At 45.5% G+C, this 18,602-nt stretch overlaps 1 protein-coding gene across 5 annotated transcripts in view; it reads right to left on the reverse strand.

The window, feature by feature from the left end:
- The window catches only part of LOC146189209 (cytosolic endo-beta-N-acetylglucosaminidase-like), an 83,597-nt gene that overhangs the window by 23,635 nt on the left and 41,360 nt on the right, over nt 1-18,602 (reverse strand). For 4 of the 5 annotated variants that reach the window (XR_014707639.1, XM_084604114.1, XM_084604112.1 and 1 more), the window contains exons 2-7: nt 17,254-17,402; nt 15,991-16,139; nt 12,407-12,724; nt 3,951-4,054; nt 3,354-3,462; nt 1,821-2,011 (exon numbers count right to left, since the gene is read on the reverse strand). Coding sequence is in view for 4 of the 5 variants with exons in the window: in XM_084604112.1 (XP_084460238.1) it covers nt 1,821-2,011; nt 3,354-3,462; nt 3,951-4,054; nt 12,407-12,724; nt 15,991-16,139; nt 17,254-17,402 (1,020 nt within the window). In the remaining variant the exon portion in view is untranslated. Of the gene's footprint in view, nt 1-880; nt 1,208-1,820; nt 2,012-3,353; nt 3,463-3,950; nt 4,055-12,406; nt 12,725-15,990; nt 16,140-17,253; nt 17,403-18,602 lie in introns of those variants that run through there. The other variant, XM_084604113.1, reaches the window with a different exon arrangement.

Below are 18,602 nucleotides of genomic sequence, written 5' to 3' on the forward strand. Positions count from 1 at the left end.
GCCTAAACCGTACCCTCACAGACATGCTGTCCATGTATGTGTCTGACGACCACCGGGATTGGGACGTTCATCTACACTTTGTGACATTCGCCTACAATTCAGTCCATTCTACCGCTGGATACTCCACATTTTAGCTGTTATTTGGCCGACACCCGTTACTGCCCTTCGACACCTCACTACCCGCGGCAGACGCCACCAGTACTTACGCCAGTGATGCCGTAGCCCGCGCTCATGATGCCCGCCGGATAGCTCATGCCAGGCTCTCTGCATCCCAAGACTCTCAAATGTTCCGGTACGACAGTCGCCACCGTGATGTCCACTACACTCCTGGGTCACTCGTCTTGCTCCCGTGCCATCGCGTGGGCTTGTGTGAAAAACTTTTGCCCCGCTACACAGGCCCTTACCGAGTTTTGCGCCCGTGACAGACGTCACATACGAAGTTGAATCTGTGCCTCCGAAATCCTCGTCCAGAGCGCCATCCTCTGAAATAGTGCATGTGTCCCGCCTGAAGCCCTATTATGCACGTTCTGTTTCACAAACGTAGAACGCACCGGGACTGTGCTTTTCCCGAGGGGGGGGGGGGTAGTGTTACTGAGCGGTATTCGCTGGCCGTGCTGACGAAAAAGAAGTGCGACAGACTCCCAGAAGAAGAAGACGCAGACGAGTGCTTTGCTGTGCGAGTGCTGTGCTGTGATCATCCTCAGTGGTGTGGGCAACTGCCGTACTGTGAATATTTCCCGTAACAATATGTTGCCTCTGGTTCACCTTTATACGCAGAGGAAAGTCCAGGAGACCTTGGCCTGGTGGACAGGCGAGGAGCCCATCGGCCGAGACTTGACCATGGCCTCAACCGTCACCGTTCATGGTTTCTTCCCTCCACCTCTCATCCTTTCACCATGATACGGATGACAGCTTCAGTATAGGAGCTCAGGGTACGTGGTGGCACCAAGCACCAACACCTAGTTTACACAAGGTGCCCCTGCGGGGACACAGCACCGCTCGAGTGCTCTAGACAAGTGTGATCGACTCTGCACATAAGTAAATTTTAATTACACAGAATTTGCCCGTTAGTTGGATAGCAGTGACATCAGACGGGAGGTAGCAACATTCCGATTTATCTTCACTACGTCCATGCCGCCACCTCCAAGCGCCTTCGAGGAAACATTCAACAGCAGCTAAGTGACCCGTAGTAGTTTCTGGTCGAGTGCTGAAAGACGACGCCGCAAACACAACCACGAAAACCCAATATAAAGGCATCAGCAGCTTTTATAGTAGGACACAAATTAAATAAAATCCGCTGCTATAAGCTTCTATAGTAGGATACAAATTAAAAAAAAAGCAGTTGCTAACTATGGGCAGTGCGACATGTGTATTACTTTGACAAAAAGTGAACTAGATCAGTTTTCAATATTTGATTATACCAAACGAAGCAGAATCATCAAACGTCTTGCGATTTCATTTACCTAGAAGATTAGGTTGGTTAAAGCCTTAACAGCGAAATACTTTTGGTAACGGAGGAATTGCGCTTGGCGGTTACGGCAGATGTGAGTTATATCCGACTGTGGTGCTATCGCAGTGCTAAATATAATGTAACTAGGCACCCGTGTAATTTTTTCGAATATTATATTGCCACCTGGGGGTTTGAGGTAGAGAGACAAGCAAGTTGAAGAATCTCGTGCGCTTCTTCAAACCACCAGGTGGCATTATTGCCCCTTTCGAAGAAATATTTGAGATGGGGTGAGGCAATATTTGAGGCTGTTCATTCATTGGAGAGTCATTTTTAGAGCTCTCCTTGTGATGGCTCCCGGCCGAAGTCTCACCGGAAGTAAGGCTTGTGCTCAGTGGGCTGGTCGCCGGGCGCAAACTGTAGGCGCAGGCAACCGCCACCGTTGTACGCGTTCTCCGTGTGCACTGTGGCCGTGGCGAAGCCGCTTCCGCAAGGCCAGGTGCCCTGGTCTCGAGGTTGCAGCTGTTGCTTGCACAGGTTGAACCATGGCAAGCTCGACGTCACCTGCACGAGCAGTTCATCAGGGGTGGCCTTGGACAGCGGCCTAACACGGGCAATGCGGTAGCTAGGAGGGGAAGATTAAAAAGCGCCGCGTGACCAGCAGAGAGTAGAGCCACCCTGACACATGAATGCGTAACAGAGCTCTGTGGTATGAGGCATTACAACATTAGCATTACATTGCATTAGCATTAGCATTAGCATTAGAAACGCTGTAGAAACGCTGCAAAAACGTTACCTTAACAGCTGTGGCTGTAAAAAGGAAACATGACGAAAATTTGTGGGTGCTTATTACGGTTAACGAAGTGATATGAGCAAGAGATTTGACGCGCTCGGACCAGCTCATGCTTCATCCATGACTAGATTGAGCGACCAAGCCCCGGCGAGCTAGCTGAGGCTGCGAGGAAGCGCAGCTGCGACGCCTCTCCGCAGCGGAATACGTGACGTGACGTCACAGGCGCCAAGCTTGCGCTCCGGCAGCTCAAGGTCAAATAAGCTTCAAGATTGACCTTGGGAGTTGCAGTGCGAAAAGTAGTTTCTGCTCAGGGCCTTAATGGCTATTTCCCTTCGCTACATTATCAGAACACCTGCTCGATAACTTCCCATGGCCCAAGCCTGCGCGGAGACTGCACACTGCCCATTTCCAGGAACGCCTCGTGCTCAGCCCACCTGCAAGACACAACTGTCGGCTGTCATTTGAGGGTGAAATCATAGGGCTAGATGGATGGAAACGGTACAGGTGCACTGGCATGAGAAGCTTTAAGGGGAGAAAAACTCTCCGTCAGCGTATGTCACATTGTGATATGACACCTGTTATGGCTAGTACACAGAAGAGTCAGTAGAAGTGGCTGACACACCATGATGTGGAAAGGGAAAATTCTCCTTTTATAAGGACAGAATGAGGCTGGAGGAAGGTTGATACGGGAAAAGCCATCCCACAACATTACTTTGTAAAACAGATAAGGACTAATGGTGACCCTGAAAAGACAAAAATGACTAAGAACGACTAAGCAAGAATAAAATTATTAAGATGACAACGCACAATTAAGTTACTAGGAATGATTCGGCAAAAAGCACTGCGATGTTCTTTAGTAGTTTATTCAGCGACATTGAACAAAACGTTTAAAAATAACAACTACATAAAAAAGTATATAACCAAATATCACAATAAGATAACGCGTCAAAGAGAAGCAATAAAAAGAAAGCAGAATACGTAATGCTTGGGCCTTGTGATTGCGTGATGATAATTAGACGCACTGGTAATTTTTATGTAAAACGACGATAAAGCTTTTAGAGGAGAAGCAGGGATCCATAAAAGGAAAGCAGAGAAAAGGCACAAGACCCTGACCTGGCCATTCTTGAACATCCTGTGCCCGAACCCCTGGCAGAAGCTGCTCGTCAAAGGCAGGGTGGTCACTCGCCACTCGGGGCAGCAGTCGTCCGGGAACCTCCAGAGTCTGCGTAAATGGGGTATAGGCAACAGAAGCATAAGAAGTGAGCACTGCATCACGTTCCCGCACAGTGTACTGGACGTTGCCTTTTTTTTTCAGTGTTGTGGCTGTTCATTCTTCATATGAAGATGCCGCCCCAGCGCCCATCGTAGAAAAAATAAAGGGTTCGGAATCGATAGTGTGCGTCGGCAGTAATTGTCCATAGTCGAATACAACTCAAGAGCGAATTAGCAAATGACATACTCCTCAATGAGGCTCTCCAGCCAAGGGCGTATATAGAGACCCTCTCAAAGCTGCGCGGATAATACTCTTGGACGTGCTAGTGTGAAATCGCCGGTTGTGGCAGATTGATAGAATTAACCGCGGGGTCAGAAAGGTTGACGTCATTGGCTGAAGGCTTTCCTTCGAAAGGGATCTGCTACTTCGTGCTAGAGTGCGTATACGACTGCAGGCACTTTTTTATTCGAACACCGAGTGTTTAATTGGACGCTCACCGGCACTGATTTTCAGCAAACTTGGCTTTGTCTTCAGTCTCGTAGACCCAGCCAGCCGCGAAGATCCCAGCCGATAGGCCGTGCTTACGCACCACCTCTACCGCCTGAATCAATGTGATGGAAAAAGTTCATAGTTTATGTAAAGGTAGGTATAGAGTTTAACATCTCAAATCGTCTCGGGCTATGAGGGATACCGTAGGTAAAGGATCCGGGTAACTTTATCACCCCAGATCCTCTAACGTTTGCTGGAATCACAAAGCATACGAGTGACTTGCTCTAGGCTTCATCGAGATGGACAAGTTGAGATAAAAAAAGCCTCATACGAGGGGACGCGGCGAATAAAATGAGGAACTGTCAATTTGTTTCCGTGACATTCCAGTGTTCATCTCTCTCGCGAAAAAAATTATGACAAAATATTAGGCACAAACTCATAAAATGTAGTTTTTAATGTTTGATCATCGAATACTGCGAGCGAATAGCATCGCGAATTCTGCGCGCTTTCGACGACAGAGCTCTACTATAACCTTTGTACCACCATAAAGAAGAGTGGCAGCTGTGGCGTAGCGGTAGAACATCCGCCTCGTATGCAAGAGGACCGGGGCTCAAATCCCGGTGCCGCGCAATTCTCCACCGGATTAAAAAAAAAAAATCCGCGTGTCGATGGAATTGCATAAACAGCTTTGGGGTGCGACCTGATGCCGGTGAACACCTCCGGCAACGCACTCCCTCACCAGAACAGGAGTTGGCCACCCTGGTGCAGTAATTGGCCGCAACGTCTCATGATAAGCTCCACAAAACCCCGGCCCTCAGTCACCAGCGGCTGCGGAACAACTGACCACGGCGGCGGTCAGACCTGTGACGCAGCAGGGGGTGCTAAGAAAGCCTGGCTCCGCTGGACAGGCCGCCATTGGAAACTGACCCTGGCAACGTTTAATGCTAGAACCCTAGCTAGTGAAGCTAGTTTAGCAGTGCTCTTACAGGAACTAGAAGGTATGAAATGGGATGTCATAGGGCTTTGTGAGGTTAGGAGGCCGAATGAGGCATATACTGTACTGAAGGATGGGCATGTACTGTGTTACCGAGGTTTACCGGAGCGGCGAGAACTAGGAGTAGGTTTCCTTGTCAATACGTATACAGCGGGTAATATCGATGAATTCTATAGTATTAATGAGAGGGTGGCAGGCATCGTAATTAGGCTTAATAAGCGGTATAAACTGAAGGTTGTACAGGCCTATGCACCTACATGTAGTTATGATGACCAGGCAGTTGAAAGCTTCTACGAAGATGTAGAATCGGCAATGCGAAAAGTAAAAAGGCAGTTTACTGTACTAATGGGCGACTTCAATGCCAAGGTAGGGAAAAAGCAGGTAGGAGACAAGGCAGTAGGTGACTATGGCATTGGTTCTAGGAATAGCAGGGGGGAGTTACTAGTTGAGTTTGCAGAGCGCAATAACTTACGAATCATGAATACCTTCTTCAGCAAACGGAAGAACCGGAAATGGACATGGAAAAGTCCGAACGGGGAGACTAAAAATGAAATCGACTTCATAATGTGTTCAACCCCTGCCATTATGCAAGATGTAGAGGTAATCGGGAACGTGCGATGCAGTGACCACAGGATGGTGAGGTCCCGAATTATAGCCTCAATCTGAAGAAGGAACGCAACAGATTAGTAAGAAAGAAACCCATCAACGAATTAGCGGTGAGGGGGAGGGCAGAAGAGTTCAGGATCTCGCTACAGAATAGGTACTCAGCTCTAACCGAGGATGGCGACATTACCCTAGAAGCAAGGAACAATAATTTCAGAGATATAATTACTGAGTGCGCGGTAGAAGTAGGCGGGAGGACAGTTAGAGAGGATACCGGTAAGCTGTCTAAGGAGACGAAAGATTTGATTAAGAAACGCCAGAGAATGAAAGCTTCCAATCCAACAGACCGGATCGAATTGGACGAGATATCAAAGCTAATCAATAAGCGCAAGGTGGCCGATATAAGGAAGTATAACATGGAGAAAATTGAGCATGCTGTAAAGAACGGGGGAAGCCTTAAAGCGGTAAAGAAATTTGGCATAGGCAAAAACCAGATGTATGCGATAAGGGACAAGGCGGGCAACGTCATCACGAATAGGGATAAGATAGTCAAACTAGCCGAGGAGTTCTATACAAATCTACAGTAGCCAAAGTAGTCAGGACCGTAATGAGATTGGCGGTAGGGAAAAACATTCAGACGTTCCACCAGTGACGAAGGACGAGGTCAAGAAAGCATTAGAGACTATGAAAAGGGGGAAATCAGCTGGAGAGGATCAGATGACTACGGATTTGCTGAAGGACGGGGGGGATATCGTGTTGGAAAAACTGGCCATCTTGTATACGCAGTGCCTGGTGTCATCGACGGTACCGGAACCATGGAAGAATGCAAACATTATCCTCATTCATAAGAAAGGGGACTCTAAGGACCTTAAAAATTACAGACCAATCAGCTTACTGTCTGTTACGTATAAGGTATTTACTAAGGTAATCGCTAATAGAATCAGGACAACCTTAGACTTCAATCAAGCAAAGGATCAAGCAGGGTTTCGGAAACGGTACTCTACTATCGATCATATCCATGCCATCAATCAGGTGATAGAAAAATGCTCGGAATATAACCAGCCCTTATACATAGCATTCATTGATTACGAAAAAGCATTTGACTCAGTTGAAACCTCGGCGGTGATGCAGGCATTGCGAAATCAGGGGGTAGACGAGTCGTACGTTAAAGTGCTGGAAGATATATACAGAGGCTGCACAGCAACCATAGTTCTGCATAAAGAAAGTAACAAAATTCCCATAAAGAAAGGTGTTAGGCAAGGAGACACAATCTCCCCGCTACTATTCACAGCTTGCTTAGAGGAAGTATTCAGAGACTTGGAATGGGAGCAGTTAGGGATAAGGGTAGACGGAGAATACTTCAGTAATCTGCGATTTGCTGATGACATTGCCTTGCTAAGCAACTCGGGAGATGAACTACAAATAATTATTGATGACCTAGACAGGAAAAGTAGAAAGGTAGGCTTGAAAATCAATATGCAGAAGACTAAGGTAATGTTCAACAGCCTCGGGAAGGAACAGCAGTTCACATTAGGTAGCGAAGTACTGGAAGTAGTAGGCGAATATGTCTACTTAGGACAGGTAGTAACCGCAGATCCTGACCATGAAAAGGAAATAACAAGAAGAATAAGATTGGGATCGAGCGCATTTGGCAAGCACTCGCAGATTATGTCTAGCAGCTTACCGGTATCGCTAAAGAGTAAAGTATATAACAGTTGCATCTTACCTGTACTCACCTATGGGGCTGAAACGTGGAGGCTAACCAAGAGAGTTCTACTTAAGTTGAGGACAACCCAGAGGGCTATGGAACGCAAAATGGTAGGGGTAACATTAAGAGATAGGAAGCGTGCAGAGTGGGTCAGAGAAATAACTCAAGTTACTGACATTCTAGTGTAAATCAAGAAAAAGAAATGGGCATGGGCAGGACATGTAGTGCGAAGAGAGGATAACCGATGGTTGCTTAGGGTAACAAACTGGATTCCAAGGGAAGGAAAGCGTAGCAGGGGGCGGCAGAAAGTTAGGTGGGCGGATGAGATTAAGAAGTTCGCAGGGGTCAAGTGGATGCAGCTAGCACAGAACCGGGTTAAGTGGAGAAATATGGGAAAGGCCTTCGCCCTGCAGTGGGTATAGTCAGGCTGATGATGATGATGATGAAAGAAGAGTGACCGGAAAATCGTTGGTTTCGTTGGTTGCGGTGCTGCATTTCCTTTCGCCAAAAGTGAAAACTAAGGAGACAATAAACGAGGAACAGGAGAGGGAAAAATTCGAGCTTGCTAATCTCAGCTATCACGTTTTCTGCAACTGCTACTCATCATCCCTTGGCAATTCCGTAACGATCCAAAATTGAATTATTCTGGGTGTTGCGCACGAATTCCGAGACGTTGAGGAGTGCAATAAAGCTCTTAATTTTTATAGTGTGCGAGCAATTGTATTTTGAAAGTTATGCTTGTAATAAACGTTCTCATCTAAACACGTACGTATCAAATATGCAAACATACAAATGTGTATGCATAAATATGTAAAACCAAAGATTTTTGTATACAATGTGATGACAAAATAATTCTACACTTTCTTTTTATATACTAAACACCACAGTGATGGATTTACGAATATTTGTTACTTCTAATACTTAACAATTATATCAGCCTTGCTTTTAAGAATTAATTATACTAAAGGAAAAGAAAAATGCCAATAAAACCTTATAGAGCTCTTCTATGTGCAAATCACCAAATAAGATTTCTAAGGATGACAATCCCAATAAACGTATAAATCCATCTCCCCTTCGAAGCATGGCCTCATATTTAGTGCCGGAAAATGAATACCATATGCTTTAGTCCATGTGTATAGACATGTGCAGTTGGCGACAAATCTAAAAGGAGCATGTTTTTGCCTTCTAACATTTTTCGTGGCTGCATTCCCCGAATGAAACCTCAGCTGTGGCATACACTCAGTGTTAGTGGAAGCTAGTGTTCTTCCTCGTGGATAAATATTTATGTCCGATAGATAAGAATGTAAAAGAACGAAATACCGAGCTCCATTTACTCATGCACAAACCTACAGAATAATAAGCTTTTTTTTCAATTCCAAACGCGCGAAATCTCAGCACCAAAGGCGAATGAAATCGCATTACAATCGCGAGCAAAGTCGTACATCTGTCCTTTAAAATGCTACGATAAACAATGTTGCCTTGTAACGATCGGAAAACTGTAGCGCAAGTCCTATTTCAAGTTAAGATGCCATGTCTTGCTGATGCGCGGATCAAAATGAGCCAAATACACTCGTCACTCCTTTCTTCTCAAATTCTATCTATCGATCGACAGCGTAGCATATGAAGATACAGCCTGCACAAAAAGAACGCACTAATAGACCACACCCATCACAAAGGAAGCACAGATTCGCCCCTGCTACACTGAACGATCAAGTGCTCAGTTGGGACATTAGGCACTAGTTAACACTAGTTAATTTCTAAATTCGTTATTTGCGAAATGGCCGACGCAGGCAGGCAACGATAGCGGTTCTCCTGCCCTCTTTGTTCTGTCTGTGTCGAACATTACGGAACTATAACCTATGACAATGCATGTATTCGGAATACTACGGTGAAGTGGAATAAATTCTTGATCCCATAATTTCTAGGTAATTTATTTCTAGCTGTCAGATAAAGGACGAAATGAAAAGAAAAATGTTAAGTTAGCGATTGTCACCAGGCCCAGTTATTCACATTTACCGCTTGTGAGCCCTGCAGGGCCAATGAAGTGTTTTATTTTTACACAGTTTAATATCACACAAAACTCTTGGGTAATATCATAAACTAATCTTCAATCACTACTGCACAAGTCAAGTTTTCAGACAAAGCTTGGCCATACCTAGAGCTCTACATATAAAACAGCCAAGTGCAAAGTTTAGATGCGATTTTTACGAATTTGTTGCATAAAATTTCAGCACGTTATAGTTTAGAGTTATTATAAACTTCATTTAATACGTATCATACAAGAATTTCGACAGCACTGCACTTTATGTGGTCGCAGAACTTTCGCGTTGTTCTCGGTTCTGTTTTAAGTGGACTCAGCGCATTTAGAAAAAAAATCAATATTGCTTTCCGTCGTTTCCGAATTCTTCAAACTTTATCTGGGAACCTGTGCTTGTCTAGTCACGCTCTGTCGTCACGCTAGAAAGGTGCAAGCGTAGCCATCATGCCACAGCAGATGCTGGAAAGAAGTTTGCGTCTGATATATTGCTCCCATTTATTTGGATGGCCATATCACACGAATTTCCTACACTTCTTAGTATCCTACTAAACGAATATTTGAAATTTAACACGTACACTGAATCAATATGCAAAAAAAAAGTCGCTTTCGGTATTAGAGTGCTCCTTCGAACACGTCATTACTGTTAGCAATATATCATCTGGCACATTATTTTACATTTACTCACAGCCACCTAACGTACTGCATATCATCTTGGGGAGCTGTGCGTCTCACTCATATGTCAAGCATTCGTCATTTACAAAATTGTGCAGTTCGAATACCTACCGTTCCCCGGTCTACTGCCTCAGCTGCCCCACTATAACAGAATCCTAATGTCCTTCCTTTATTGAGTCTGCTCAGTCTAAGATTAACCACACCCATATATTGCTCGTGATGGGAACATTGTAATTACTGGACTTCCTTCATATTCCCTCATAAACAGTAATCTGACCAGATTTTTCCAAAACTAAAATTTGCTTCTTACCATAGTTAATAAATTTACGGCGAGTAAGCCCTTTTTTTTTCAGCTGTAACTTTAAGGAACTCACTACCCCCTGCGTTAAAACAGTCCAGTCCTCCAGGCGTTTCAGTAATAACATCAAATCATTTTTAGTAACAAAAGTATCATTTCACTGTTACGTTTTTCCTTTTTATGTTAATGTTGTACCGTAGATCTTGTTTGTCCATGAATTGTAACATTATTTATTGTTCCATTTCTGTCATTTCACACACTTTATCAATTTTTTATGAGATCCCCCGGACATCTTCGCTTTGGAACTCCTTTTATACCAATTAAACAACAGTAATTTTTGTAGTCCATTTCGGTCAATAAAAATCTGAAGCCAGAACTGCCAATGGAAAGGATAGTGTGCGCCTCGTCTCGAGCTGCTTTTCATCTTGTTCGTGTGACAACGTTTTAAAGGAAGTTACAAGAAACTAAAACGAGTGGAAAAGTGTGGGTACTATATCAGTGAGCTGACCCTGGCCTTCTTTATTCGAAAAGCTAAGACACTGGCTGCAGCGCACACCACACCCTGCCACGCAATGCACCTACTTCGAGACCCTCATGCGCGAGGTTATCACGAACGGCTCATTCATGAGAGCATCATCCACCGCTCCCGTGTGTCTTGCGGATAAGGCCTGCTTAACCAACACAAACCAGTCGCTGTACCCAGTGCTCTTTGGTGATGACTAGTCACGACCGGCAACTCCCCTCACCCAGAAAAGTCCCACGTGCAGCTACCATTGTAAATATTTGGTTTCACGAACTCAGATCACCTATTCAGAAACATCACTCCCATCTACATGAAAGACGGTATTTCTTTTCGCGTGCCAGTATTAACGCGTGTAATATTCATGACGCTAAAATCATCTTCGCATGCCGTCCGCTAGCCTGACAGATTTTAAATAACTCCCTTTTCTTTGCCGCACAAATATTATTAAATACACACGCTTGTCTTGCGCTCTCTGTACTGTCTCCATCCCCCCCTCCCTCCTCTTCTCCCCCGTATGCCTCGATTGGTCGTGTGTGGAACTCTCCCACTCTCCCTGTACGTCTCACTATTCATGGAAAGCTTGGCTCACCCTTCAGGAGGTCGGCAGGCTTAGAGAATATGGCAGAAGCATTGAAATCTAATTTATTGCCCCCTTTTCCGAAAGTTTTTTTACAATACTTTTTTTCTTTAGTCTTGGTTTATGGGGTTTAGCGTCGCAAATCGACTCAGGCTATGAGAGACAACGCCGTGGAGGAGCAGCGGAGGACTCCGGAAATTTCGCCCTGTTAGCACTCGGTTCACGTTTAGCAATTTCCGCCATCCTGTCATCACCTTGTCTGTACAGCCACTTTTAAATTTTCGTTTCTATTGCTAACTAAACTTTTGATCGCACGAGAAGCACAATACTGCCATTATTAATTTAAACAGCGCGAACCAGAAGACACAGGACAAGACACTGGAACACCGGAACAACTTGGAAAGTGACAAGGACAAAACATTTCTGGTCTCACACTGCCATTCATATGAAACAATGAAGAAGGAGAAGTGTACTCCTATGTTTGACCAGGCTAGGATTTTGTATCGCCACGAAGAAAAGATGACGAGAGAGATAATTGAATCATATTTTATTTCAACGGACAAAAAGTGTGTCAGCAAATCTTCTTTTGCTCTTTCAAGCAAAGAGTTGTCTTCTTTGAGCGACTTTTTGTGCAGCAGGTGAACCCAGGGGCTGTTTCACGTGATTGTTTCGTTTTCGTCATATTTGTTTTTATCTGGACCTTGGAGTAAAGGCTTAGGCATAGTTGTGAGTCAGCGCTTGTACTGTGGCTTTCTTTTATCTTGTCCTGTGTCTTCTGGTTCGCGCTGTTTAAATTAATAATGGATGTTTACCAACTTGCCCAACAAAGTATCTTGGTAAGCACAATACTGCGGCTCATCCACGTACTGAAATACACGGGGGCCTTTTGTTTATCGTGTCTCAGCCAAAATTAACGTGACAAGCTCGTCACCAGGCACACCCGACACAAGTGATGCCAAGTTCAGGCATTCAAACAATGCCGAGGCTAAGTGAGCCACAGCCGAGCGTTTTGCAAGCCCTATTTTCTACGCACATCGAGTGCACTGCATACCTTGTAGGTATCGTAGCCACCGGCGTATTGCGTGTTGCGCGCGAACACGTCGATGCCGACGTAGACATCGCTCTTGCGGTCGCGCGCGTAGCGCGCTGAGTACTTGAGCATGTTTTCATCCCAGGCATAGTTGAGCAAAATTCCGTCACAGGCCTCGAAGAACTTGGCGTTGTTGGCGTTCAGCTGGCTCTGCAGGGACAGCTGGCCTTCGCGGTCGACGCTGTCGTACCAGATGACCTGGGATCCCGGCACGGCCTTGTGCGTCTCCTCGGTAATGGCTGAGACTAGCCTCAGGGTGGGCTTGACGCAGCATTTAGCCTGTGAGAAGGAAGTATCGCTGCATATCCACGAACGCCAGGATATACCCAGTCGGAAAAACTACAGAAACTTTTCTGATGTTACGACAGAATTTCTGTGCGGTTTTTGACGGGAAACCTGTTGTGACAACAGAACATTCTGTAGTAACATCAGAAATTTCTGTAGTTACAACAGAAAAGTGCTACAGAACTACAGACAACAAAAATATACTACAGAAAATCTACAGAACTACAGAAAAGTACTACAGAACTACAGAAAAATCTGATGGTTACGACAGAACTACAGGATATTTTGTCGTATTTTTGACACAGTTCTGTAGTCTTTTTTGACTGGGTAGGTGGAATGCATTAAAAAGCTCCATTTTGACTTCTTTTTTCTATAATATACTGTGCGCTTTCCCAGGCGCAGAATAATCCATTGGCTCAACGTTGGTACCCTGTTCGCAATGTTCGGTCTACACAGCACCAGTGCATTGTCAAAACATTGTCAATATTGGGTCGATATGTCGCGCTGCTTGTGTTATTGAGCCTGCTGAGTTTAAGGTGTAAGTTGTTCTTAACTCGCTCCTAAAAAGGGCGCCATTTTGCCAGTTACTACTTGAATAGTAGTGACACGGAGTGTTTATTTTGCCAGATTGTCGACTGAAATGTCTAGTGTGGCAAACTTAAGAGCTCACTGCCAAGACGCTTTGGTGCGATCCCGAGGTGATCTGTTAATTTCGGCCGCGCGAACATTCTTGTAATGGCCTCGATCTATGGACACTTGCTAACCGTACGTGCTACGCGCCTGCGCGCACAAGCATACGCTGGAACCAGTTTGCGCATGCGCCAGACGCGACGTGATCCAGGCGTGAGCGTGGCGCAGATAATCTGTCCGTACATGACATACATTCAGGTGTGCGCGCTTGCGACTAGGAAGTGCCCATGGAGACAGGCTTTAGTGGACCATCCGTCTGCGCATGCCCGCTTTGGCAGAGGTCACTAAAACATCGCTTTCTAGCTGCGCATGGCGGTGTGGTTCGCCCTCCAACACGAGACCCTCCTTCACGTCTGCAGCAGCGGGAGGCGGGCGGGAAACAGCACCTGCCCTGCGCGGCGTCGAGCGCCATTATGCTACTGAAGCTTGGCCAGCCGGTTGCGACTCTGCACGTGAGATCTTATTTTAGTGCTATCATTGTCATCAGCGAGATACTTCTTTATCATGCGCAAGCCTTTCACTGGATAATAGAAAAAGCCCACTTAGGATCGCCCTTATGTTTTCCTCAGTTTTGGCACGTCACCGGTGACGCGCCGACAACGGGAGCTAGAAGCATGTCCTCTTTAAAAGAATTGCTTGCGAACGATGATAGACAGCCTCTTGAACTCCGTTTAGGTTGAATATGAACAGCCAGTCACTCTTGATAACTCGGCTTCCTTGAACAGCAACGCCAAATTTCGCCGTTCTGGCGCTCCGGTAATCGGTTAATCAGGCTTTAAAAGGCCCTTTTATGTTCGCAACTGTACCTACTGCATTTTGTGCCGCACTCAAATTCTGGTTTATCGCAGACTAACCTCCCCAATTAGAGAAACATGTTCTCTCATTAGCAGCTAAAAAGCGCTCCTCTCTTCTTGGCAAGCTCAACCGACTGGGGGAAGTATTATTCCCTGCCTCGGAAATTTTTCTTCCAACAAGGAGCATGACGTAAAGGGACACCGATAAAAACTCCATCCAATTAGTTTTTCCAGCAAAGATGGTTTTCCTGGCTGATCATGATAATGCAGACATTTGAACAGCGACAAAACAGGCACTAGCGTTGAGAAAATCGTCCTTCAAAATCCACCCGCCTGTCGATTCAAAATTGTAACGTCCACACCGATAGGACGCGTTGCCACCGTGACAAGTGGATGAAGCTACAGCTGCACGTATTAATGTTGACGCTCGCATTTCACAAGTAAGATGGGGCGGCGATGTCGACCTCAGTATTCGCGTTTCCAGCCGCTTTTAGCTGACATATAGCAGCTGCTTTTGGATCAGTACACTTTTATGTATAAGTCTCAACTTCTATCTGCCCATAGCGTCCTCACTGTGCGAGATGCCGGCCAAATGCCGCAATACCCACAAACAGCGAAAGAGGGAGAGGAAACATTCATTAAGGCGAAAGCGTTTCTATAGGCTCAAGGAACGAAGTATCACGCGCGAGAGTTGTGCCCGGGATCTGTGCATCGGATCTGTGTGCTGATGTATCACTTGTCAATCATCCTAATATCAAAAAACTAAAAATCCTGGTTTCACCAGGAATAGAACCTCTATCCGTGGAATCCCAAGCCGAGAGCTTTAACCAACTGCCGAGAGCGTGAAACACACACCATAATTCTCCTTTTCTACCGCGAGGATAAGAGTAGCGATGACAATGACGCTGCAATTATTGATAATGATAATGACAACAGCAATAATAATGACGGTGCATTCAGTTGACAATGATCATGAGATCAATCCTGATGTGCAACAGCTACGCTCCGGCTTTCGCATTTCTGCAGTGTAGATTCCACAGTGCTCTCGGAATTTTTTGTTTGGCCCTGGTCTCTTGTCGAGAATTTACGGCAGTGAGAGAATCTTCTGACTGAAAGGGAATCAGCTTTTACTGAAATATTGTAACTATAGCTAATGATTCGACAGTAGCTGAAGCGTCGTCATGCTGGAGTTTAAAATCCTAGCTACATGTCCCACAAATTGACACCGCGGCGCAACCGTCGAGTAGATTTCGAATCGTATGCAAGGCTTTCGCAAAATTAAAATGATTGGCGCTTCTTTGCCTTGTCTCTTAGTGCATTCCCAACCCGAGTGGCTTCTTTAGAGTGCACTGCCTTGAAAGCAAGAAAGAAATGGGACAATGTGAGAATTCAAGTATGGACGACCATGTTGCTCATAGGTTACTGTGCAAAGGTTACTTAGCAATAATCCGATGCCTTTGAAAGGCATGAATATTGGCCGTTGTAACCTTTAACCTGTGCAAAAATGAAGAAAACAGGGCAAAAATATACAAAGTGGCAACTTGTAACCTTTGCTACATAGGTTACCGATGTCTAAAAGTTACATTATAGGCTACTGTGTTTAGAGTGTATATAGCATGGTTCGACAAAAACAGTGATGTTCCTTTGCATAATAGTCGTTGCGCAAGAGCCTCGAACGCTTTTATATAACGTCGGCGCTCAGCTTTGTTTAGGAATAACCTGATGATTTATCCCCCAACTCACAGCGGTAGGCGAGCAGAAGCAAGCATCACTAACCATCTCAAAACCGATGTTAACGAGCCACCCGTCGAACCTGTAGAGGGCGGCGACGAGGGCAAGCTGGGACGCAACTTGCTTATCAAGATCTTGGCCACGGATCTTGTTGAATGCCTTTTGCCCGGGCCTGCCTTCCAGGGTGAAGGTCCCTGAAATCAATTTGAGAGAGAAGGTGAAGGAAGACTCAGCTAAGTACATTTAGTTGAATTGATCTTTGCGTGCGGTACCTGTTATAGATACCGGGAAAAGAAAAGGAAAGAGCTGTGAAAGCTCTTGCTCCGATCGTCGTTGATGTAGGGCGATGTATGCTAGCTCATCGTGATTCTGCACTACGGCGAAATCGAGACTAGAGGATTCATTGGAAGGCAGAAGATTAAATGGAACTACTTTGCAGTGTGTTGCAGAATAAAAAGCATTCATGAAGTTGACTGTCCAGCTCAGACTGAACCGGAATCCGACAACAAATTCCAAATTTTGGTCGTGAACATAAACGATGTATCGAGAAACCAAGACTGGATAATCACGACAACGCTGTTTAATCGCGACATGGGCATCAAAGTTGACACGGGGGCACAAGCCAATCTGCTTCCTCCCGCCCTTGTTCTGAATGTGAGTGAGGGAAGGAGTAAGGGAGTGAGTCCTCCGGAAGCCATGAATTCCGAGCCGGACGACGCTGGGCTTCGCCGGAGTACCTGATTAAGGAAACAACCCACCGGCCTCGCATATCGAAATGATTTTCAGCAAATTGCTTGAATCGATCAGCGCTGTTGTATTCTGCTCGTTTCTTTTTCTGTTTTTAGAGGGAGAAAGATGGTAACGGATCTGGCAACCAGGGTTCTGAAGATTGGTAACCATGCTGTGCAAGCCGGCCAGTCGAATTGCTGACATAAAAGCGCAAGCGCCCAATAAACGTCACTGTTACTCTGCACTTCGAACTCAGCGGTTGTCTGCGTCGCATGCTATCCTGAATGACACACTAGCTGGAGGCTACTACAGTTGCAGTTCATGGATGGAGCCATGTACAGAGGGGGTCAAAAGTTACCAGGCCCAGGTTCTGCTTCTGGTCAGCATATCCTGACACGTGAGATCCCATTAAAGCTATAAATAATCTCAGAGGTTAGAATAATGCTTCTTCTACCCTCCACATGTATTTTGAGATTTGGGGCCATCGTAGCTGCCTGACTATACTGCTCAGAAGCAGACCCTGTGGCCTGGGAACTTTTGACCCCCCTTGTACAATAATATACGCCTTGAATGACTCACCTAGTACACGGACGCCATGTCTGTGGCCTGCCGAGATCCATCCGGGAGGCGGGATGGTGACCATGTGGTGCGAATAGTAGATGAAGCTGTTTATGATCTGCCAGTGGTGAAATCGGTAGGCGTCAGTCTTCCTAGAGCCGTGGATATATCTAGTGGTCAAACGAAAAAAAAAAAAACGACGTTGCTATTGGGCAGAAAATGTGAACGGGGAAGGACAAGTTGGAGCGCAAGAAACTAGACATACATTATACGATTTACCGCATTCAGCCTCTTCAACGCGGCCTTATTTGTTAATAACGTATTATCATCATCAAAATAATATGCTTTATTTCTCTCTTAGCAACGAAGAAGGCTATGGGAAAAAGCTTCCGGAGAAACAGCAGCTTGGGAACAATCCTACACTTCTGTACGACGAGAGTAAACAAAAAACGTATTTTCTTGTTCACTGATTATATGACCTAAATATTTCGTATTACTTTTCGTAAATAAGACACGACAGTAATTAGAAGTGCTATTACAAGGAGTGCCCAAAAAGTAGACAACCCCTTTTTTTCTCGAGCACCGTTTCTTCAGCATTACCGGAATTCACGAATATTGCATTCACATACCTCCTGGATCTATGCTACTTTTCGATGCGAGCTCGGGCCTGAGCGCCCAAGGTCGCAGCGAACCCGACACAAGAAAAGATACTTCTATATTTATCTGGACTAAACAGTACCATTGTCATTACAGTCCCGACTTGCTATATTTGAATTTCACCTTTTTGTTTACTTCGCGGACCCAGATATTAGAAACACGAGAGCCTCACTCGCGCCATTTGGACAAGGCTGCACCCTAGTGAAATAATTATGGAGGTTTAACTCTTAAACCTAAGTACAGATCCAGAGATGTGTATCTACGACACAGTAGTCGCTAGACGGCAACACATGGACTCTCCTACATGGTGAAACTAAATGCGGACGGCGGCTTCGCCTGTTTGTACAGCCCTAAGACGTGTATTATCGCATAATACACAACTATGCACATGGTCACATCACCGGTGATGTACAAGACATACAACCTTGGAGCATCGTACGAGGATCAAGGTCAAAGTCAAGGCCATCGGTCAAGGTCGGGGTAAAAGGTCAAATTGTCCTACTCGATGACCTCGGCGAAAACCTGACGTAGCCTAATAGGGCTCTCGCCCTGAAGCTTAGGAAAAACGTGAAAGGGTTTATCACAACGGCTTCAAAAGACCTAAATAGTCACTTGGGGTTCCCGGCACACTCAATCAAAAATATCGGCATGTTTGGTGCCTTACGACACGAAAGAAGGCGTCTAGGCGACGAAAGAAGGGCCGAACGGTCTGA

Source organism: Amblyomma maculatum, chromosome 5 (genome assembly GCF_055883805.1).
Source record: "Amblyomma maculatum isolate TAMU_Amacu chromosome 5, ASM5588380v1, whole genome shotgun sequence".
In the NCBI taxonomy this organism is placed as follows: domain Eukaryota; kingdom Metazoa; phylum Arthropoda; class Arachnida; order Ixodida; family Ixodidae; genus Amblyomma; species Amblyomma maculatum.